General features: G+C 44.5%; 2 protein-coding genes across 3 annotated transcripts; both read left to right on the top strand.

The window, feature by feature from the left end:
* Nucleotides 1-284: 284 nt before the first annotated feature.
* kcnh4a (potassium voltage-gated channel, subfamily H (eag-related), member 4a) lies at nucleotides 285-13836 on the top strand. The gene is made up of 16 exons (XM_047038180.1): nucleotides 285-360; nucleotides 4940-5173; nucleotides 5499-5630; nucleotides 5747-5877; nucleotides 6976-7225; nucleotides 7611-7768; nucleotides 8248-8455; nucleotides 9202-9396; nucleotides 9539-9738; nucleotides 10472-10721; nucleotides 10864-11078; nucleotides 11174-11212; nucleotides 11652-12028; nucleotides 12150-12229; nucleotides 12340-12416; nucleotides 12796-13836. The coding sequence occupies exons 1-16, from the start codon at nucleotides 285-287 to the stop codon at nucleotides 13834-13836; spliced, it is 3663 nt and encodes a 1220-aa protein (XP_046894136.1).
* A 716-nt stretch (nucleotides 13837-14552) lies between these two features.
* rab5c (RAB5C, member RAS oncogene family) lies at nucleotides 14553-23754 on the top strand. 2 transcript variants are annotated; one of them, XM_047037598.1, is made up of 6 exons: nucleotides 14553-14673; nucleotides 19127-19494; nucleotides 20991-21142; nucleotides 21667-21789; nucleotides 21960-22053; nucleotides 22149-23754. In XM_047037598.1, exons 2-6 carry the CDS (start codon nucleotides 19329-19331, stop codon nucleotides 22271-22273), a joined length of 660 nt encoding a protein of 219 aa, XP_046893554.1. In that variant the 5' UTR covers nucleotides 14553-14673; nucleotides 19127-19328; the 3' UTR covers nucleotides 22274-23754. The 2 variants fall into 2 exon arrangements, with proteins under 2 accessions (XP_046893554.1, XP_046893553.1); XM_047037597.1 differs by having other exon boundaries at nucleotides 14553-14705.
* The last annotated feature ends 289 nt before the right edge of the window (nucleotides 23755-24043 follow it).

The raw sequence follows: 24043 nt of genomic DNA, 5'->3' as shown, positions 1-24043 counted from the left end.
GAGGGAGGCTGCGTCTTAGTGGGGAGAGCTGGACTGACAGGGAGAAGGATAACAGCTGAGTCTGTGGTAAAATGCCACTTTCTGCCACTGGACTTGTAGCTGAATGTACAGGCAGAACAGGCTGGAGAGCACAACAGCAACAGCCCCGAACCCGGGAACCACACGGCAGAACCCGTGTGGAACCCGAAGCAGAAACAGAGTGATTTGCTCGGCTCTTGATGTCAACTCTGTGATGGAGTGACCTGAGGAGACATAGCTACCTAGTGTCTCACGTGTTGGACAAGATGCCCGTGATGAAGGGCCTCCTCGCTCCTCAGAACACCTTCCTGGACACCATCGCCAACCACTTTGACGGCACCCGTAAGTACCCCCCACCTCCTTACTTACCCTGACTTCTGTGTGACACTTTTACTCTTTTTGTAGTTAAACATTGGATTTCAAATGAGGGGTGATTCATCATCCATTTTCTATGGGAAGGTCTCCACTGTGCATTGAAAATCACAGACAAATTCAAGTAAACATTCTTATGCCAAGACCTTGAATAAAAGCTTTTAAGGTATTTGGTCATTTACCATTACTAGTACCTAAGTAGCAGAATAGTCACAATGGAGGACTGGTTAGTTTTGTTTTGAGATGGAGGTGGAGAGAAGAGGCAGGCGATCACAACGCCCACTCAAGTTTCTGCCAGGCATAGTGAGAGTGTGTGCGTATAGATGGGAGAGCTGTTGTGTTGGACTCAAGAGACACTTGTTGTACCGTGGTACTGCTTATAAAACATCATGAGGACTTTGGTGTGGAAGATTCTAGAATGTTCCCTGGAATATTGAAGTGTGTCAAAATGTCAGTTTGTCTGCATCGTTTGTGTTAATTATACTACGCTGTGTGTCATTCAAAATGCATTTGTGTGACGTGTGCCATGTTAGACTAAGGTACTATAGTACTCATGTTGTAAAGGATTACTGCACAGTCAAAGCTTTTTACATCAAATAATTTGTGTCCTCAACATAAACCTCTTTTGTGATACAGATAGATACTGATATAGATAGAACATGCAATGTATACATACATACATGTATACCATATTTATATACATATATATATAAATCTGGATAAGAGCGTCTGCTGCTAAATGACTATATATATATATATATATATATATATATACAGTATTAATTGTCTTTGTGTGTGTATTAATATACTGTATAATATTATGATTTATATATATATATATATATAAATATATATCAAGGTCAAGTACAATCAAGTATGATCATTATATATAATATATATATATATATATGTTATGTATATATATATATATATAATGATCATACTTAATTGCATTTTCTGCTGTGGAGGGTCTCTTTATGTTGTCTGCTGTGGTGTGAGAGCATTGTGGATCATACAGCTATGAGATGAGTGAGACAAACAACTGCTCTCTCCTCCTCCCATTGTGCCGCACACTCCCCAGAAGCAGGGGAGAGAGGGATACAGGATCACATGACATCAAATGTGGGTCTGTACGTGTGGCCCATGGCTTGATGGTTTCAGTGTGAAGACCATCGCGGACACCCTCTCTATCTCATGAGGACAGGCTGTCCAACACACAGCAGAGAAGGTCGTGTGAGATGGAGGAGCGTGTAATAGCGCCTGGGAAGGGGAAACTGGAAGATAGACTGTCACTTGGTACCTAATATTTTATGGATGAGGTAAACAGACACAACTGTTTTAGAGAGGTGCTGGCTGGTTGAGTCGAAATCTGAAACAAAAATAATTAAATTTTCAATAAAATACTGTACACTCATTTTTGTATTTAATCACCACAGTCTTCACTTATATTGAAATAAAATACATTTGCCAACAGGTATTTTATTAAATGTAATGTTTTTCATACAGTATTGAATGTAAATTAAGACAGTCCAAGTCAATAAAAGTGCCATCCATTTGACCCTGACAAAAGAGCTGGGAAGTTAATTATCATGAATTATGCAGGGTCTTAGAGTCAATCAAACATTTCCTCTCTCATTCAATCATGACCTTTTAAGGGGAAAAAAAGATTGACTGTTCACCTCATCCATCACCATCACATTTGAAAATACTGACTCAGTGTGGAACCTATAAATAATCACAAAATGAAATTGTGGCTGTATGGTTTGGAGCCACATCTGTTTAAGTGAGTAGATATGGAGGTTTGTGTGCTAAGTGTATGATGATCCATGCGTAGGTACTCATGTGTAGGCTCTGATAGCACAGCACACCTTCTCAGTTGGCATCATTATAATTAGCTGCTTGGCCATGAAATCCAGTGAAATGCGAACAGCTTGAGTGATTTGTGTTTACTATACTATGAGATGAGGACGCTGTGCATCTCCTTTAACTCACACACTGTGGAAGGCAAGCCACCAACACAGTCAGCCCTGGACGTTCTTCCTGTAGTCCTCACAATACAACAAAACTATATTTAGACTATCTAAGCTTGATTCTTACCAGTACTAGGAAATCATGGAGGGATACAAAGGGGGGGGGGGGGGGGGCACTGAGAATAGATCAGAGAATAGATCTGCTTTGAAAGAGAAAATTTTGTACGTTTGGCTCTGAAAAGAAGTTGGTCTGACTACAGTAGTTGCATGTTGGGATTGAGCAAAATTATGAAAATGACAAGCAAATCCCTGCTCTTGAGAAATGTATTGATTTATGTGAGCACAAGGGGACTGAAGACAAATTACACACAATTGGAATGCAGTGTATTCATGGCATGCAATGATGGCAACCTATGATTATTGTTCCCCCACACCAGTTTAAATATGTCTGTCTCCTAAACATGTTGATTACAGTACATTGCAGAGTTGGGCTCTTGCATTATGGATGATAGAATCCAATAGTTTTTTGATGGAACAACAGCTTTAGCCTGTTCTCAACAATAGCTATGGCAACACAAACCACGGTACATCAAGTACTCGTTCTGCTGCATAAATTATTGTCTCCTCATCTGTCTACAGTAAAGCCAGTGCTGTCTTAACTGCAGGAATTTGGAGCACTCGATGTTTATAGCTTGAATTAGGCTTACAGTACTTGACACTGAAACAGTATTTTTCGAGCACTACATAAAAAAAATGTCCTGTTGCACGTTACATTTGAAAAGAGAAAGTTCTACGGAGAACTTTTCAAAACACAAAGAAAATACCAATAATTTTGTTTGAAAACAAGATGAAGAGGGTGGTTGTTCTGCACAGTCTTTAAAGCCAAGGTAGCCTAGTGTACTGTCTGTGCCCTGGCTATTTCACAAAGCTTATCGTGACAGTCTTAGTCCGAGGGAGGGAGATGTTTGGTGTTGACCCTGAAATTGTATCTTACCGAATGAATACTTAATGAACCGATGAAGTATAAAATAGAGTTCATTGGATGTGGAATCGGTTCATATGAAACTCTATATGAAATGTTCGAGGGGGTCCAAGGCTTGGCTTGGCGATGGCAGGTGAGGGACAGGGACGTTGTGAGATGACTGGGTTAGGCTATTGTCTCCTTACAAAGGACCAGAGCACACCAATACAGTCTATTAAACATACCTTTTTACAGTTGACGACAGATGAGTTGATGGGAGAGTTAGCTCATTTGACATGAGTTTAATGATTTTTACTCTGCTGGCTCGTTTTATTGACCATGGTGGCAGAGAGCCAAATGCAACCGCAGAGGTGAAACATTAGAGCATGGAAACTCTGTTAAAAACAAACGTGTGATCAAGTCATAGAGCAGTATTCTTCGTTGTCGTGGGTACAGAGCTGACAGGGAAGGGGAGCCCTTGATCTAGGCAGAGGGAGCTCTCTCCAACCTCCAGCCATGGCTTTGTGGATAAGGTCCCTTCAGAGAAGCGCTTGGTATTTTGTCATTAGTTAGTAGCAGTGTAGATGTAAGACAACCAGCCATCTCATCCAAGCCAGACTTTTATCGACTGCCTGCCTGTCCTCACCTTCTCATTCCTGTCCTTTCAGACACACAGGAGGAGGAGGGAGTCCTGACAAAAGAGACTTGACAAAGACTATTTCAATTCCACAGAAAAACAGTTTTTCGCTTGCATTGTCACTTGCACACATTTTTTACTGGATGTGTGGTTAGGTAATCAAGCTATTTACTCAAGCCTAGAAAGTGCCTCGTTGTTGTCATGGCAACACACAATAGCTTGGGGATGTGATAAACAATTCGTTTCAGGGAATTAAAGGATTACACTCATAATGTTGTCATTAAATATTAAGTCAAAGTCTCCACACAGAAATATTGATGGGATTCAAAGGTCATTAGACAATGTTGTGTGTGAGAGTGTTTATCTCTGTGTGTGTGTAAATGAGAGTCCCCATGTGTGAACCTCTTAATACTCTCAGTGTAAAATGAAGGGGGCATTACACAAGTTCATTTCCTGTCGCCAGTAGCTGTTTTGGGAGCCTGCTGGAGGCCCCCTGGGCAGCAGATCCCCACAGAGCTGTCTGGGTTCCCTCTCACATCCTGGGCTTTCAGACACTCTGGGTTGAACTTCAAAGCCTCCTCTGATGTGCGCCAGGTTCAGCACCATGTATTGACTAAGATCGAGCGCTTTTTTAATTCTACCATACCAAAGCATCAATCAGACTGCAGGGAGACAGACATGGGGACGGAAGGCCGAGGTGCAGAAGAGACAGTGAGAGACTTTTCAGGAGCAAACCGAGTCTCGAAACGAGCTGTCCAACTCCACACAGAGCAATATTCAATGCTGCACGCCCTACAAATGTGCTTCATGAAACAATGAAGCAGAGAGAAAGTCCCAAAAGCCTCCAGTCTGCTTTCCTCTCTCTCTCTCTCTCTCTCTCTCTCTCTCTCTCTCTCTCTCTCTCTTTCTCTCTCTCTCTCTCTCTCTCGCTCGCTCGCTCTCTCTCTCTCTCACTCACTCTCTCTCTCTCACTCCCTTCAGACAGCAACTTCCTGCTGGGGAACGCCCAAGGTCGCCGTGGCTACCCCATCGTGTACTGCTCGGACGGCTTCTGCAAGCTGACGGGGTTTGTGCGCACGGAGCTGATGCAGAAAACGTGCACCTGCCGCTTCCTGCAAGGAGCCGAGACCAGCGAGCGAGTGACCCAGCAGGTGGACAAGGCCCTGGAGGGTCAACAGGAGTACCAGGGGGAGGTCTGCTTCTACAGGAAGAACGGTTAGAGAGACACATACATGTACACACACACACACATGTACACACACATGTACACACACACACACACGCATGTGGGCAAGGTCCTCATCAGTCGAATGAATGTTATATTTTAACTAAGGTGGGTCAGATGGCTGAGCGGTTAGGATATCGGGCTATTAATCAGAAGGTTGCCGGTTCGATTCCCGGCCGTGCCGAGTGAAGTTGTGTCCTTGGGCAAGGCACTTCACCCTACTTGCCTCGGGGGAAATGTCCCTGTACTTACTGTAAGACGCTCTGGATTAGAGTGTCTGCTGAATGCAACTTCTTCTTCTTGATGAACCCCCAGGCAATCCATTTCATTGTCTTCTTGACATCGTTCCGATCAAGAACGAGAAAAGCGAAGTCGTTTTGTTCCTGTTCTCCTTCAAGGATAACACTGAATCGCATGGGAAAAGCCAACACAACAGCAGGAGAGGAGGTGAGCCAGCGTTTCTCCAGCAAACTCTCGCTGTTCCCTGTCTTGACCAGTGCAGGAGCTTCATGACATGACCCTGGGAATTGAGATGTTTAAAAGACCTGCTTTGTTCCGAGCAGGCATCTCCGAGGAATCCCAACATGGCGGTAAAAATAACCGTCGCTTTGCTCATGCCCGCGATCGAGGCCAGAGTATTCTGCACCACCTGGCCAACCTGTTCTCCAAGAGAGGCAAAGGCAAGCTGACCAATGTAAGTCTTACTTCTTTCTGTGAATTGTTCCTTCATTATAACTGACGCTGCTTCACCGTGTAGAAACTTTCAATCTCCAGTGTATGTAGGAGGATGCTTCCCAACTTCAAAAATGTGTCTGTTGGATTTCATTCATGTGTCATTCGGTGAGGTAAAGTCTCCATTTGGGAAGGCAGCTCAGATGACACAAGCTAGTTTCTGAGTATATATATGCAGCTAAATCTTTATATACCACGGTGACATTTGATGAATCTTCTAAGGAAGATTGAGCTTGCCTCAGTTGTGACTGATCCGACCGCTTTTCAAAGCCCGGGTAGATGGTGGTGCAGGGGTGGCCTTTGCTTTGGTGCTGCTGCTGGTGTGTTGGTGAGGGCGGATCACCTTACTAATGAACAGGAAGTGCTGGAGGAATGGTCGCAGCATGTCACAGCAGGTCCTCATAGAGAGAGACGGGATATTTTTAACCTTCTGCTCATTCATCCGAAGCACACAGCATGAGATCAATGTTATTTGGTTTTTCAGCCTCTCTGTTTTTACCTTTAAATACAGTCATGGGTCTAACTGAAATGTCTTCGGGACATTACATCATCTTTTCTCTCACATGTGCCAATGAAAACAGCCTCAACTTGCCCCTTGTGTTACACCTGTTCAGACTGCCAGAGTGTCCTATTTGTGGTTAACCCATAGGCTTACCCCACATCCTGTTAGTTACCCTAGCCCACTGAGGTTCCTATGGTCTCTACTGCAAAGTGATTCTGATCTAACAATGTAATTATTTAAAATCTACTAATCTACTCACAGTACATCTCTGGTGCTATTCATGGTCCCTATGGATTCTATGTGGTGCGTCATCCCTCTCTCCCTCCTTCCTTCCTCCCTCTCTCCTTCCTCCCTCTCTCCTTCCGCCCTCTCTCCTTCCTCCCTCTCTCCTTCCTCCCTCTCTCCTTCCTCCATCTCTCCTTCCTCCCTCTCTCCTTCCTCCATCTTTCCTTCCTTCCTCTCTCCTTCCTTCCTCCCTCTCTCCTTCCTCCCTCTCTCCTTCCTTCCTCCCTCTCTCCTTCCTCTCTACCCTCTCCTCTCCTTCCCCCCCCCCTGCAGAGTGTGTTCCAGAAGCCCTCTCTTCCTGAGTACAAGATGGCAGCTGTGCAGAAGTCCCGCTTCATCCTGCTGCACTACAGCGTGTCCAAGGCCCTGTGGGATTGGCTGATCCTGCTCGCCACGTTCTACGTGGCCATCACGGTGCCCTACAACGTCTGTTTCGTCAGCCACGACGAGGACAGAGACTGTGACTCCTCCTCTCGTAGCACCATTGGCAGTGACATTGCCGTGGAGATGCTTTTTATTCTGGGTGAGCCAAAGCCAGAGGAGGAAGCCAGGTGTTTTTCCTGCAGTGAATTACGTTGCATAAATCTCCCCGAGTCAACTGTGGTGGTTTCCTTGGCCGCAGGTCACCCGTTTCACCTCCCACCTCTCTTCACCCTGGCTGGGTGTCTCCGTTGCCACGGGTTACACATTATAATCAGAGCCTCCCTCGTTTTGGGACCACTTTCTGCTCGATGGGAGAGACAGAAACGTTTTACCACAGCTGTCATGGGGTTTAGATTTTTGTGTTCTGAATGTTTTTGTGTCATACTGAAATTATCATTCGAATCATGGGGGAATTAGGATGTGATTGTTCACACCTGCATATGTTTCTATCGACCCCTTCGCTTGACTTGCTCCTTCTTGTACAGATATCATCCTGAACTTCCGCACCACCTATGTGAGCCAGTCTGGTCAGGTGGTGTATGATGCCCGCTCCATCTGCATCCATTACTGCACCACCTGGTTCTTTGTCGACCTGATTGCAGCTCTGCCCTTTGACTTGCTGTATGCCTTCAACATCACAGTGGTGAGTGTATGTGTGTGTGTGTGTGTGTCTGTCCATATGCCAGTGTTGTGTGACACAATTTCTCAAAAAGCCGTTCTCACAAGTGAGATAGCATTTTCCTCTTGCAGTGTAGGAACAGAACAGGGGGCATAGACATGAGTCCATTTCTACTCTTTATTTCTACTCCCTTTCCTTCTCTTCTGCTCTGACAAAATGGTAACAGTGGCCTTTGTTGACTTCTCTGTCCGTATATTTATGGACACCATTACTGTGTAGCATCTCGACTTGATCTGTCTCTGGTTTAGGACGCTCTGGGCTGTTCCCACCTGCCAGCGGGGCAGCAAGCTGTTTCTCACAACTATTATTATGATGTCGAACGGCAGGAGGAGGATGACTGGTAATCATCCGAGCAAAAGGATAGACGTATGAGGCTATTTGCTGCGACCCGGGCCCCAGTGTGTGTGTGTTTGAGTGTGTGTGACGTGTTCTTTCCTCTCCAGACCTCTCTGGTCCACCTGCTGAAGACGGTGCGTTTGCTGCGCCTGCTCCGCTTGCTTCAGAAGCTGGACCGTTACTCTCAGTACAGCGCCGTGGTTCTGACTCTGCTCATGTCTGTGTTCGCCCTGCTGGCACACTGGATGGCCTGCATCTGGTACGTCATTGGCCACAAGCAGATAGAGAGCAGTGACGCTGTCACCTGGGACATAGGTGAGCCCAAGTCTCTGTGTGTGTATGCTATTGGGTGTGTGTGTGTCTGTGTGTGTGTGTGTGTGTGTGTGTGTGTGTGTGTGTGTGTGTGTGTGTGTGTGTGTGTGTGTGTGTGCGGGGCGAGTGCGTGTGTTTCTGTGTTTGTTTGTGTGTGGACAAATGGGTCACACACTGGCAGGAAATAACCAGTTCAAAGATGCACCCATCCAATTAAGCTTACCTCTTTGTAATGAATCTGTATAACAAGGGGACCAATTTACCGTTCCTGGTAGTAAGCTAAGCTAAGTGATGCTATACAGTAACACTTCCTAGTTGCATGCTGTTCCTGGATATCCCCGAATGCTTGAGTAGACATACGTCCTCTACCTTACACCCCACCGGAAGTGTAGGTCACAGAGTAATTGCCCCTCAGGGACTGGGTTTAATGTGCTGTAACAAAGCCCCCAGAAAGGATGTCTCATTCCTCGGTATGACACCTCCTCAGGGATAAGGCTCACTGCTCTACCACTGGCTCACCTCTTTGTCTCTCTGTCTCTGTCTCTGTCTCTGTCTCTGTCTCTGTCTCTGTCTCTGTCTCTGTCTCTGTCTCTGTCTCTGTCTCTGTCTCTGTCTCTGTCTCTCTCTCTCTCTCTCTCTCTCTCTCTTTCTCTCTCTCTCTCTCTCTCTCTCTCTCTCTCTCTCTCTCTCTCTCTGTCTCTCCATCTGTCTCTCCTGTCTGCCTGCTCTCTTCTTCTCTGGTCCTTCAGGTTGGCTGCAGGAGCTGGGGAAGCGACTGGACACCCCCTACATTAACAGCACGGTGGGCGGCCCCTCCACGCCCAGCGCTTACATCGCCTCACTCTACTTCACCCTCAGCAGCCTCACCAGCGTGGGCTTTGGAAACGTGTGTGCCAACACAGACGCTGAGAAGATCTTCTCCATCTGCACCATGCTTATCGGGGGTCAGTTCAGTCAGGCCTGGGGGGGAAATCACTCCTAGTATAACTGTGGTGCTTTAACCATCCAAATATAACGACAAAGGGTTCCGAGACTCCATAAATCCTGTTCCTCTTTTCCTCCTCCTCCTCCCTGTGTGTCTTCCAGCCCTCATGCATGCGGTGGTCTTTGGCAACGTGACCGCCATCATCCAGCGCATGTACTCGCGCCGTTCGTTATACCACACGCGCATGAAGGACCTGAAGGACTTCATACGTGTGCACCGCCTGCCCCAGCTGCTGAAACAGCGCATGCTGGAGTACTTCCAGACGACATGGTCTGTTAACAATGGCATCAACGCCAACGAGGTGTGGAGATGAGAGATCGGAAATTACACACTTGACCGACTGCTGTTCTGTTTTTCATGCATTTCTGATTCGAAATGATGCACCTAAGCAATTAAAGTATGTCTCACTAGCCAGGGAGACAGTGGCAGTGGTGCTCAGGTTTTCATTTGCAGGTTGCTATGGGTGTGGGTGGTGTTGTCAGGTTGTGTGAATGCTTCGGCTTGGGGAGGTTAGGCTTTGATTCAGAAATGTTACTTCTCCACCTCTACCTTTCACAATCTAACTCTTGTTCTCTGAAGCAAGCACCTATTTTACTGAAAATAATTGGTATTTAAAGAAAGCCAAACTAGACCAGGGACGATTTAGAAGGGATTTTCACAGTTGAAATAGAGCAGAGAAAACTCATCAGCATCTCTCTAATTTATTCATTGCCAAACTAACAGACTACACCAGTTTTCTACGCAACCTGCTGGGTTTTCGCACCCCCGTTGTTACATTGCCTCACCCTGCAAACATGCTATCAAGTTTCAGTGAAATACCAACCACGCATCTGCATCTCAATGTACAGTACATACCTTTCTATAACCCTAGCACATTGTGGAGCAGGTCACTAATATTCATTCACTGAGTCGCTATCAAACTGGTACTGGAGAGCGCATTGTCGATACGTCTCACAGACATCAGATAATGTCTCACAATGAGATCGACCTTTCTCCTTCACCGTCTAAATCTCAACCTCTCCTCCTCCCGGCAGCTCCTGCATGACTTCCCGGACGAGCTGCGGGCTGACATCGCCATGCACCTGAACAAAGACATCTTGCAGCTGCCCGTGTTTGAGCATGCCAGCAGGGGGTGCCTGCGCTCCCTGTCCCTCCACATCAAAACCTCCTTCTGCGCCCCGGGGGAGTACCTCATCCGCCAGGGGGACGCTCTGCAGGCTAACTACTTTGTTTGCTCTGGCTCCCTGGAGGTGCTGAGGGATGGCATGGTCCTGGCTATACTGGGTCAGTCTGGATCTAATCTGGCCCTGCTCTCCATGTCTCCTCTGTTGCCTCAGAGCTCAGTCTTATATCTCTGATATGTACTCCCTTCTCCTTTTTGGAGCAGCATGTTTTCACCCGTTAAATCTTAAACCGATCTGTGTAGGCAAAGGTGATCTGATTGGAGCGGATCTGCCAGGGCATGATCAGGTGATCAAGACCAATGCTGATGTAAAGGCCCTGACCTACTGTGACCTGCAGTACATCAGTGTCCGGGCCCTCAGAGAGGTCCTGGGACTCTACCCAGAGTACGGCAACCGCTTCAGCTCAGACATCCACCATAACCTCACCTACAATCTGAGAGAGGGGAGTGAAGCAGAGGTCGGAAACACACACACACACACAGACACACACGTTTTGTTACTGTGTATGCTCTTGGTCGTGAATTTGTCATTAATGTTGAATACTGTTTTCAGGGACTGATAAGGTTTTCACGATCCCCAAGGCTCTCTCAGGTAAATGTGTCTGGAGTAATTGCTCCAGCCTTTTTCTGTTGATATCTCTCCCTCACATTTTGTCATAGTGTCGCAGTTTGGTAGTTTGAATGTGAAAGTAAGGCTAAATAAAATACCAACTAAATGTTTTTTAGTCTAATGACAATAAACTTTTATTTTTTCTTTGGTCATGACATGATAATTTGTGGAAGTATACTTCAATGCACTTGATTTACTCAGTTTACCTGATTACCTGCAAAAGAAGGAATACTGGGTGTTTTATAACCTAATTACGTGTTTATCAAGACACAAAATATATATATATTCATAGCATGATTTCTAAAGCCCAATAGATTTCACGATGATCAACCGGAAAAAACGGTCCTTTATGTATTGGTTCTGCAATGGATGCTCCCTACATTCCGCTGGTGTTGCTAAACTGACACACTCTCTTCCACAGGACCGGGTTGGCAATGACCCCAAACTGCCCTATATTTTGAAGGCAGAGGATGTGGATCTGGGAGAGGACACAGAACATTCTGGGGCCTCGCACCAAGGAAGGCTGCCGCTGCTGCTTGGGATCAACAGCCCTGTTCAGCCTCCCAGCCTCAACACCTTGCTGGGGGAGGAGCTTCGCCATATCAATGCCCTCCGTCTGTGTCGGTCGCCTGTGCAGGACTTTAGAGGTCGTAGCCCCTCCCCTCAGCCGCTGTCCAATGAGGAGCTTTCCCCATCTCCCTTTCCCAGTCGTGTCACAGATCCAAGCTCGTTTTATAGGCCGGCAAAGGTACTGATCCCCTCCCTTCACTGTGTCAGCCCACTAGACCTGAGTCCCAGGTAATCCTCAATATGCATTTCAAGTATAACATGTATGATTTACATCAATAATATCAATCTTATTATTTGTAACAGGCATCCATCCAGCCAAGAGTAAGAGTCTCTTTGCCATGTCTTTCAGGGTTGTTGATGGAATTGAGGATAATGGACATGCCTTTCACTTCAACATAGAGCAGGGTGACACAAAGACTAGCAGCAATGGTAAGGGCACCGAGTACTGTGCTGTGTGTACATGCTGATAGGTGGCATGACAATAATCGAGTTGATCAAGGAGTGTTAATGATCTCATCTTTCCACAATTCCCCACATAGATCCTTTCCAGATAAGCGCTAACCTCCTCCTGGAGACAGAGGAGGTGAGACAGAACATCAGCAAGCTAAACCAGGAGGTATGAACCGGCAAATGTCAACTAATGGATGCATAAATGAACCAGGCAGCATGTCATTGGATCATTAAAGAAATGAGATTCTGCTTTTTGACAAAGAGAGCAGAAGCTGCAGAAGCTGCTAACTCAGTCTGTACTCTACTTTCCTTGCACCCTTAAGGGCTGGGTATCTAAAACCAGGCCATGTCTGACACACTTTCAGCCTTAAGTACAACTCAGAATAGGCCTATGTAGGGAGAAAGTTTTAAAAGTAAGTGTTCTTAAAAGGAAGTGATAAAAGGGTTGTTCTAAATATAAAAGGGGCATAATTTCTATTTTTTCTTCCATTCAAGATATACTTATTATTCCCTTTTCATTCCACTCTCTCTCTCTTTTGTTACAGATGACCAACCTCAGCCACGAAGTGTCCAACTTGACCAAAGAGCTTCATGAGATGATGCATTTTCTGCAGACCCATGTGAGCACGCCTCACTATTCCTCCTCCATGTCCACATATCCCTGTGGAATACAAATAGTTTCCAATCCCACCGGCAATGTGACTGCAGGCGATGATTGGCAGACGCAACTGTCTTTCAGTATGCCTACCAGGCCTCATCTCCACCACGAACCAATCAGTCAACCTACTAGGAATGTTTGTGGCTGCAGTGGGGTGCCCACCCAGAGTAGAAGCCCCAGCCTGGGCCATATGGTTGAGATGGAGCACCTTCATCGACCATACAGCCCCAGGTCATCTTGTTTGCACCAATGCTGCTCTGATAGAGGCATCGCTACTGGTCAGGAACCTGAGGCCCAGTATAGCCCCTTTCAGGCCTCCAGAACAACACCCAACTCTCCCTACATGGCCCACTCACACAACCGGATTGGCATATCTCATTTAAATCTCAGATCTAATATTCAGGGATTCCCCGGGACTCTTCAAAGCCCTCAAGATGATTACAAAGCCTCCTTTCCTGTCATTAGCAGCTCTCGCCCCCAGTGTTCCCCAGGAAGTCTCAGTCAGTCTCACCCTTCTCTGAATGTGCAGGTCAGCTCTGACCTAACCCAGTCCCAGGGTAGCTCCGCCACACCCATCCATGCCAGCCTCACCCCTACAGGTCAGCCTCGGCTCCACACTGCCTTTAGCTCCCCGACAGCCGAAGGGGTCTACACTTCTGTCGGCATCCCACCCAATCATACCCCCCAGGGCTCTCTCAGACAAAATTACCTGGTAGGCTCCAGCTCAGTCCTTAACACCAGCCAGGACCTTCCCCTCAGTGTGCTGGGGCAGTTAGCGGGGGCAAACTGCAGAGAGCCTAAGTATTCCCAGGCTCAAGGGACCCCTGTCAGGACAGATAGCGACACTGAGCCACCTGAGGGGACTAGCGACTTTACACCCGGGATGAACATCGAGCCGCTTTGGGGCTTGGAGGTGGCACATAAGTAGCATCCCAAATGGGATCATATCAAGGACACATAACCTTACTGCTGTGCTTTTATGGGTTGTAAGGCACAGCATGGAAAGCTACTGAACCTCAACTACCAGTGTTATTGTATTATGGTCTTAGATCAACATAAACATAGTAAGTTAGCATAATAAGGTTGGTCAACTTCAAACTGCAAATGCACCCCACTATTTAGTAATTCATCATGCATCAATGTTGAGATCAAATAAAACCACAGGGGTTGTTTATTATATTCATGTACAAAATATCCTATTTTGCTTGTCCAGGGTTTCTTCCTCCACTGTTGTGTACAGCACTTATGTCGTAAATTGAAGTTGTGATTTTAAAATAAAAATGTTCAATGGTCTCGATTTAATCTCATATTTGTTGGCAGCGATTGTGACCGAATTAATATTTAGTTGGACCAGTACCTGTATGTGTAGGAGTATGTGGTAAGCTATGTTTTTGATCCAGCAATAAACCACCGAGTCTGCAGGGTCTGCAGCGTCACTAAACGGTGATTAATGCTTATTGCATAAAATGCTAAACAACACTTATTGTGGTTGAAAAGGAGTTATGTCATCTGATCTGATACAACCACTGAGAAGCCACTGGCTCCAGCACATAAACTACAGATCCCAAACCTTTAGCAATTCCGACTACTCAAAGAATGGTATTGGTCAGTGCCCCGGTGACAATAAGTGGGAGGATCCCGGAAAAAAAATCCACAAATCGGAAGTGAAGGCCGGGGCAGCCGATCTTAGTGACGTTTTGGACAGAAACTAATCGAAGTCAAAATAGAGAGGATTTTGGCACACGGGGGGCATACGAAGAATAAGGTGGAGTGTGAATTTGTATCTCATAATCACCGGTGAGGCGTAAATCACTAATTCTAGTCTGGATTCTCTCTTTGAAATTTTACAAAACCGACCTGACAACTGACTGTCGACTGTCCGAGTGGTCTCGTAGTACGCGTTAGCTAGCGAGCTAGCCAATGATTCTGGTTGTTTTGCTACAGTAGCTACTACTAGTGCTACTAACTGTTGGTTAATTAGCTTAGCTAACGAAGCTGATCAATATACTAACATCTTCATATAACGACTGGGTGGCTATATAAGAATATCTTAATCGAATTAGGAAGTGTTATATATAATTATCAATTTCTGTCCTACACCCAGCCATGGCTAACGTTACAGTAGGTAGGTAGCTCGCTAGAGCTATGTACAGTAGACTGTCAGCCAGGAGCAATCTTTTGAGTGATATTATTACTTGCTAGCCGGCTAGCTAACAGTGTTAGCCCTCCTACTATCGCCTCCAGCTACTAGTACCTAAAGGTATGTGCGAACGAAGTTATCCTTTGGCTAGCTGAACAGGTTAGCACATATTGAATTATTTCAACCTAAATATAAGTTATCTAGTGCTAGCTATCCCAATGCACCTCGGTAATGTAATGTAGCTATCTAGCCTTACTTGCTAAACCAGATAGCCAGAGCTGGCTAGGACGTTTAATTGGTTTGCCACCTAACGAGATATTTTGTGGACAGGCTAGCTAGTGACTGTTTAACACCAAGTCTAGTGGATATCTATTAATGTATGCCTATGTTATCTATATAACTTGACTCAGTCATGATCAGTGCGCGGTACACACGTTTGATACAGTTGTACAATGAATCAGCTACCAAGTACCTCTGATTAATCAGCTAGCCTATTAGCTAGATGATAGTATATCGACTAGACTACTTCGTGGCAGCAGAAGGAATATGGCACATTTCTCAAGTCTTACATGTTCATGGTATATTTATTATAGGGTTGTCCATTCAAATGGCCTCCTGTAATGTGTTTGGTTGTTTTTGATGTTGCCAAAAGAACATGTGTGTTTTTGTGATCCAACTAGTTAGTCTTGGTAACTGTTTTGAAAGTTTCATGTGACAGCAATGGTAGATGGATAGGCTAGCTAAGAGGAAGTTGGAGACTTGTGGTTTTGTTAGTAAATTAGCCAGCAAGCTAGATGGACGTGTCTTGTGCACTTTGCTGTGCAGTTTATAGTTTTATTGGACCTTTGAGACAGATTTTCAGAAACTTGTCAAAGCTGCTTCCATGTTATGAATTGGACTTTGTCCCACCCCACTACTAAAGAACAATGTGGTACATGAAATACACAAGTAGACAAACTGAATATATTATCTGTATGTGTGTCCATGCATACTTAAAACTTAAACATACAATCACACTCAACTTCCTTTTGCTTAGTCAGGGTCTCTGGTTGTGGTGACTCCACCCACTCACGCCTGCATTCTTTAGCTCAGCTACAAGGATCACAATGTAAAATGCAGTTATCAGAAGGCACAAACTCAAGGGTACAAGTAATGCTTGAGGCGAAGCTGTGTTCACAATGATGGGAAATGGCCCATATTCTGAATATTAGACTTAATATAATTGGACAAGGGTCTTGTTGACCATACACAAGCTACTGCCATATATCATGGAAACTGTTTTCATTACCACGTTTACAAAGCAAACATCATTTAAATAACTTCACAGTTGTTATCAGGTTAATTGAGTTGATCTTCTCACAATTCCCGGTTTTAAATGTCAACGGGCTGGGGCCTACTTGTGTGCTGTTGTAGATTGCAAGAATCTTTATACATTAATTTGACATTGGTTCTTAGTGTGAAAGTGGTTTAAGAGTGCTTAAAAATGACTGGATCAATAATATAGACCCAAACATGAGGAATGACAGTCAGTAAAGGGACAGTGGGACTTGACATAAACAACATTTTTTTGTGACTACTTGTTTCTAGGTAGGTCAAATGAAGTCTGTGTGGCCTGTTGTGTTTACATGATTTGCAGGAATTTATGACTAATATGGTGCAGAGTTGGAAGTATGAGTCTGTGCATGTTGCCAACATATTGCCTTCATATGTTCTATGATTGTCTGGGTGGTGCCTTTCTGCATGATGCTAAGTGCTTCAATATCATCCTGATAGGAGCTATATGAATATTTCACAATCCCTCTCTTGCCGCCTCCTCCTTCTCCTCCTTATGTGACCCGTCTGCCTCCCTGCCTGTCTCACTGACCCACTTCACTGTGGTTCCAGGGCCCATTAGAGAGGCCATTAACCCAGCAAAGGGGAAAGCTGCTGTTTCAGACGCATGTCTGTCTCTCAGTGTAAGACACAACAGCCCCAGCATGCCTAGACCTGAGCGAGCCATCCCTGTCTAACTGTCAAAGTCTGCTTGACGTTAACCCTTTATGGATGTGATTTATGAAACTTAGAGGGGAGAGGAGAACAGAGTAAAGCAGAGTACAGTAGAGTTTTGTAAAGTCTTCATGAAGTACTCATCAATGATGCAAACCTATTTTTGAAAATAAATCGCAAATATATATTTTTTTTTATTAGAAAAATATTTGCAAAATGTTTTGTAGAAAATATATATATTTTTACTACAGACACACCAAGAATTGTGTTGAATGAAACCTTATCCTTGACTGTAAACAGAAGATGCTTTCAGTTTCAATGTTGCTGCGTATCAGCAAACACTGCACTGCTTGCTTATCCAACGTCTCCTATCAGTCTTGCCACCCTTCTATCCTGTTGTTTCCTATGTAGTCATCATCCTGGGGCTGAGAACTCTCTTCTCCCTTGTGTCGTTATGCCTTGTTTTGATTTGGCTTAGGCCTAGGGCACAGAGCCTGCTGACCACAACCATTTGCCTTATTTGCTCAGTTTGTCAAAACTGTCAGTCACACTTGCTGTTCCTGCTTGAAAACACCAGAGGCTAGGTTAAGCATTTCTAGTTAAAGAATTGCCTCAAACATTAGTTCTAGAATTATTTCCATTCGTCATTCGATTGAAAGGTTTATTTTGAGAATGGCTGGACACTTTCCTAGAAATGGGAAAGTTATCAAGTAGTTTGCACATTTCTATTGGCCTTCCTGCCATGTTAACAGCTTCCTCACGTACTGTGCAGAGCATAAGAAGGTGAAACCTCAGCTTTTCTCATTGGTATTCCGATGAATAACAGCCTGTTGACCCATTGAATAGAGAGGTTGTTTCACCCTCCAGCCTCTCTGTAGTCTTTCAAGGAATACCTCAGAGTGCAGGCCCATGTGTAGGCAGTCGTCCAGGTCCTGGCTTTTGATGTGTACTGGTCTGTGGGGCCTTTTCCTCCCAGGCTGGTTAGGCTTCCTGCCCACAAATGTGATCTCCTATCACATGCTGAGGATTAGACCGGGGCCGGGCTGGGGCAAAGGGCCAATGGCTAATACACTCTTTTCCAGTCAGCCTCTCTCCTGTATTCAGGTTGACTCTCTCTCCAGTGTCATGCATTTGTCTTTGATCTGTATTTCCTGTGACAGTGACTGTACTTTAAATGTTATGTTCTCTTCCTCACAGTCCTTTTCACTGTCGTCTCTTATCAAACTTTTGTTTGCTTTGTTTTTCTTATCCAGTGTATTTTTAGCTTAACCCTAATTCAGCGTGCAACATTAAACCGAAAGATCCATAAAACCTACGACTAAAAGATCAATCTCGTTCAAATCTGTGTTTGAGCTGTAAAAAATGCACAAGACTGCTTCATGCTACTCCTATCTTCACTTCCGGTTGCGAGAAGAATTACATTTCCTGTCCCTCCGGCTGAGCAAAAGCAGACCCACTTGACCAATGTAGATCACTGAAGACTGTTTGTTTAGTTGATGTTTAGAACGATTGGACAATGTCAGCCTTAGTTTGGCAGATATGAAAAGATAGTAATGAAAATTAAATAAACAAATGATGCAAAGTTAGATGTAGCTTGGAGAGGTAATTATGCCTGTGACTCAGGAGACGGCCAGCAGTCTCAGTTCCTCTATGGACACTTTCAACGTCATTCTTAGGTCTGTGTGTGGTCTTCGAAATGATTCAAACATGCCTTGGTTTGGATGCCTAGCTAAAATGGTGTCTCTTTCTAAGCACACATAATAACTGGTTGTGTTCACTCATCCTGTCTGTAGGACTAGTGCTGCATTAGGTTGGATGATAAAAGGGAATGTCCACTACCAGTTTAAGTTCTTTAGATGAAATTAAATATGATTCAGTGATAAGCTTCTGTCTGAGAACAATTGTAGTTTCAGTTAGACACTGATAACATGATGCTGGCTAGGAATCCGTTTCAACAACACCATCAAAGCCAATGTCTGACATATAATAATAATGTTTGTTAATAAAGTTTACTGTTCTTCTTTGCTGCACAATTGGCTATTGTTTACATGTACTGTGGGGAAATGCCTAACATCGCCTTGCATCTCTTCAGGTCTTAAAGGTGAAGAGCCCTACCTTTTGGCCTCCTCAGTGTCCAGCTTTGACAGAGTTCAGCTTCACCCAGCCTGCCTCAGCCCGCCCCGGCCCCGTCTCCAGCCTCCGCTCCAGCCCCTTCCACTAACCTCCCTCAGGCCTCCACATCCACCCAGAGCTGACCCCTCTTCCTGTCTTCGCCGAGCCGTCAGATCAGCACCATGGCAGGTCGAGGAGGACCGGCACGGACCAACGGCGCAGCTGCGAGCAACAAGATCTGCCAGTTCAAGCTGGTGCTGCTGGGAGAGTCAGCGGTGGGCAAGTCTAGTCTGGTGCTGCGCTTCGTTAAAGGCCAGTTCCACGAGTACCAGGAGAGCACCATCGGAGGTAAGCGGCTCCACTCGTCCAATGTTTACGTTTATATTTAGTCATTTAGCAGACGCTCTTATCCAGAGCGACTTACAGTAAGTACAGGGACATTCCCCCCCGAGTCAAGTAGGGTGAAGTGCCTTTCCCAAGGACACAATGTCATTTTTGAACGGCCAGGAAATGAACCGGCAACCTTCTGATAAATAGCTCGATTCCCTAACCGCTCAGACATCTGACCCCAGTGGACCGCTATTGGCCTAAACATGTCAGCTGTTATTTTATTTTTTGTCTCCTGTATCTCAGTTGTTTCTTTAAAATCAAAAAGATCAGCAGCGGAAAAGATATAACCCTAATTGGGTTGATGGAATGCCTCATTGTGGAGCTGTGGCAGTGCCGACCTTGGCAGGTCTCAAGGCTTGCTCTGGGGCAGGAGCTGCAGAACCACTTTTTGGGAGCTAATAATCACCTGACCCTCATGTGCAGCCAGGTCTGTCACCCTGCCAGAAGGAGTGAAGAGTTGGGTTTTTGGACAAGTCTGAACCCAAAAATATCTGTCCAACGTTTTTGGTTTGAAACTCTCTTTACCCGTCTGAATTTTTTTTTTGTACCTCTGCATGCCCCTGAGGAAGCAGAGGATTGGACGGGCACTTTAGAGAGGAAGGAAGTGAACCAACAATGGGGTTTCCTGTACATGCTGTGCTAATAACTTAGCATATGTAGACCAATCAAATTATCTTTCTAGGTAAGGTTTAGAAGAGCCTGTCATGTTTCTTTATTAGATATAAAGTTTCTAACTGCAAAGCTTTGGCTAGGTAGCTAATGTGTAACTACCCTATGCTTCACCCAGTGTTCACTGTACAGCCAGATGTGCTGTATGCAAACTGTCGTGAACTGCTACTGTGATCCGATTTGAGGAAACATTCCCACCTTCCATGGACGCATTTCCTCTTCATATCATATGGAGCGTATTTTAGTGCATCCTGGCTTATCTGAAGCTGTAGAGACAGGATGCTTGGTGCTTACTCTAGCCAATGACTTGCCACGAGTCAGCGTTTTTTGGGGGGGGATAAACCTGTCGTCAGCTGCCTGGTCAAAGATCAGCTGGCTTAAAGAATGCAGGGCCATGAGTGCACTTTTTATTCTGTCATGTGACACAATGGTTTGAATATTAACACCCTCTCCCTGTGTCATGCTTCACAGATCTCTCTCTCAGACTCGCTCTCTCTCTTTTTTTCTACCTTTCTTTTCTAAATGTAAATGTATTGTCTAGGCTCAGTGTGAAAATGTTGTTTATATTCAACATTGTCCTCAAAAACATTTATTTTGCAAGCTCAGGTTTTAAGGTTTTAGTAAGGCCATAAATAATATAATTTCCTCTCACTCATAACTTGAGATACAATTTTGGATTGGAGTTGCTTTCAAAATGGAGCCTACTGAGCTTCAAATCTACAACAACATGTTGAGGTTCTGCTCTCGTCACCTTAATAAGTCTCCCCGTCGTGTCTTCTCCCTAGCTGCCTTCCTTACACAGACGGTCTGTTTGGACGATACAACGGTCAAGTTTGAGATCTGGGACACTGCAGGGCAGGAGCGGTATCACAGCCTGGCACCCATGTACTACAGAGGAGCCCAGGCTGCCATTGTGGTCTACGACATCACCAACACAGTGAGTCACTCGACGTGTGTGTGAGGGCCTTCCTAGGAGGTGCCTACCTTCGGCCCAGCGTTGATGGAGCCTAGGTTGATGATTAGTTGAAAACTCGAGTGGTGACAGACCTTTGCTCTAACCGCTAACCCTTCTTATATGAGACTTGGGAAACACTGATTTGAAAATTCTTGACGGCAACTTTGACCAATGTTTTTCTTGAAATTTCTACCGGTACAATATTTACATTTGAGGGAGGGGGTTGTAAGCATTCACTGATGCAACAATAAGCTGAAATTCCTTGTTCATCACAAGTCGGAGTATTAAATTCACATAAGCATGTCATTGTTTGATTTGAAAATAAAGGTGATTGTTATGATTTGATGGATACATTGGAACATAAAAATGCAGCAATCTTATCTGCATTTTCCTCCATATTGTACTGGTAACAATGTTATATTTTTAGTTGTACATCCCTTATATGTATAGTGGATCCTTTTGCGAGGCCTTGTGGATAACCCAGGGGTGAAACATTGTCTCTGCAGGACACATTCACACGTGCAAAGAACTGGGTAAAGGAGCTCCAGCGACAAGCCAGCCCCAATATCGTCATCGCACTGGCCGGAAACAAAGCTGATCTTGCCAACAAAAGAGCTGTGGACTTCCAGGTACAGAGGAAGGATCTCTCAAAATAACTGCAACCCATGGCATAGTCAACGATGGTTTCATAATAACATAAAGACACTTGTTTCTTACGAATACTGTTGTCCTAGTGGGGTTGTACATTTGCCATAACAGTCTGATTGATCTCCTTGGACCTGTCGTTTATCGTTGACAGGAAGCACAAGCATACGCAGATGACAACAGTTTGCTCTTCATGGAGACCTCAGCCAAGACTGCTATGAACGTCAATGAGATATTTATGGCCATCGGTAAGTGCATCACAGCACATTGTCTTTTTTTTTGTGTATGTTTATTTCACAGAGCCAAGTAGAGGATCAAGGATGTGCTTCTCTGCCCTCATTAGCCAAGAAGCTTCCCAAGAATGAGCCCCAGGGAGGAGCGGGGGCTGGCGGCCGGGCCAGAGGCGTGGACCTGCAGGAGGCTGCTCCACAGGGCAGGAGCGGTCAGTGCTGTGGGGGTGGAAACTAACTAGCGCACCAAAGCCAACGGAAGTAAACTCATCAACCAACCTGCAGTATCAACCAAGCAGACCAGACATCCACCAGCTGGCATACACACCCTATGGTCTGACCAACTACCAAGCACCAATCAACGAAGAGAGAAACATGCCCGCTGGCCAATCCACTGTCTGTCCAAGCCCATGGTTTCAGCAAATGATCAGACCAACAGACAAACAAAGAATTTGACCTACATGAAGATACCCAGTTTTAACTCTGCAGGGCATTTTGCAACCTATTATATTTCCAACAATGGACATTTGGTGGTGACACAATAAAACAACACAACAAGCAGGAACAAATAAAGAAGAAAAGATTGCTGAGGATCAATCGCACTTAATCGGGCCAGCTGCACGACTTTTTTCTCTGTATTTCTGTAAAGAAAAATAAAAAATCTGACGCAACTGGGAGGAATATTAACAGGCTCTTGGCCCTCTCCTTTCACTCCCTCTCCATTTCCCTCTCTCCTTGTCACTTTATGTACTATAATACTACAGTATTTTGTATAATGTCTCCTCCCACTGTTCAAACTCTAACCCTGTTTAGTTTTTGGTGGTGGATGGTTGTAGCAACTCACATTCATTTTCTCCAGCCCCTCAACAGTAATTTGGGATAAACGAATGGAGAGGGTTCAGCCCAAAAAGGAGTTTTGAAAATGGACAGTTATTTCCTTCCAGAAATAGCAGTTATGTAGATTAACTGAATTATTAAATTGTTATTACTATTGTTATTATCACTTCTTCTTTTGGCACACATTTTACAGTATGATTTAAAAGGTTAGACCACCTAAGGTTTTCTTAATCTATATCCAACCGTATACATAGTGCATTATTAACATTGTCACCAATCAGTCATTTTAGCATTATTGTAATATATCTGAGTCATCCATGTACAATGAAAAGAAGAAGAAAAAAAAGAAAAAAACATTAAACGGATCAAGCAAGATTTTTCTTGACCAAAATAACCAGTTTATGTATTAAAGACATGTTGCTGTATTTGTATCATTTTCTGCAACAACAAAAAAATATAACCAATCAGTAGCTATTGTGAATACAATACCTTCCCAATCTCTACATGATATTTTGTCACCCCCAATAATTTTGTGATGGAAAGATTTTTTTTATTTGTGTATGACTTTTTGTTGTGAAAATCTCTGGTATTGAGTGCACAGGTTCTGTCTTGTCAGCTCTGTGAATTCAGATGTTTTCAGTTTCCTTTTCTCTCATGTTTTATTTTTTTTACTTTTCGTATCAGGAAGGGATTCATTGGACCAGTGTTGCCTGCTCTGTTATGACATCAATGACAAGCACAACAAGACAGCTGCCGTTGCTGTGAAGTGGGGAGATACGGGGGGTGGGGCATGGCAAAGAGTATAGAAGCACTGCTTCTATGCTCTTTGGGCAAGGGTAGAGAAAAATAAATAATTTTACCAATAAATAACGGGGAAGGTAACTCGATGCCTGTCTGTCTTCTCATTTAATGTTTTATGAACGATGATTGGCAGAAAAACCTTGTATTTTCTGAGACCAGAAAATAACTCGGATTCTGAAAAAAATATATATATAAAAGTTAAATTGGTCATACTGAATTTCTCAAATGTCTACTGCCCATCCGAAGACTTGAAATACGATCCTGAAAACGGACCAGTACGACCTAGACCAGAATGTGAAGGCGCCGCCTTTCAACATTAATTGTATTTCATATTTTGACAAAATGATGCAACTTTACATCTTGTACTGAC

The sequence above is a fragment of the Hypomesus transpacificus genome, chromosome 17 (assembly GCF_021917145.1).
Source record: "Hypomesus transpacificus isolate Combined female chromosome 17, fHypTra1, whole genome shotgun sequence".
NCBI classification, from domain to species: domain Eukaryota; kingdom Metazoa; phylum Chordata; class Actinopteri; order Osmeriformes; family Osmeridae; genus Hypomesus; species Hypomesus transpacificus.
Note: the sequence above shows the minus strand (reverse complement) of the source record. Positions and strands in the feature narration are given on the sequence as shown.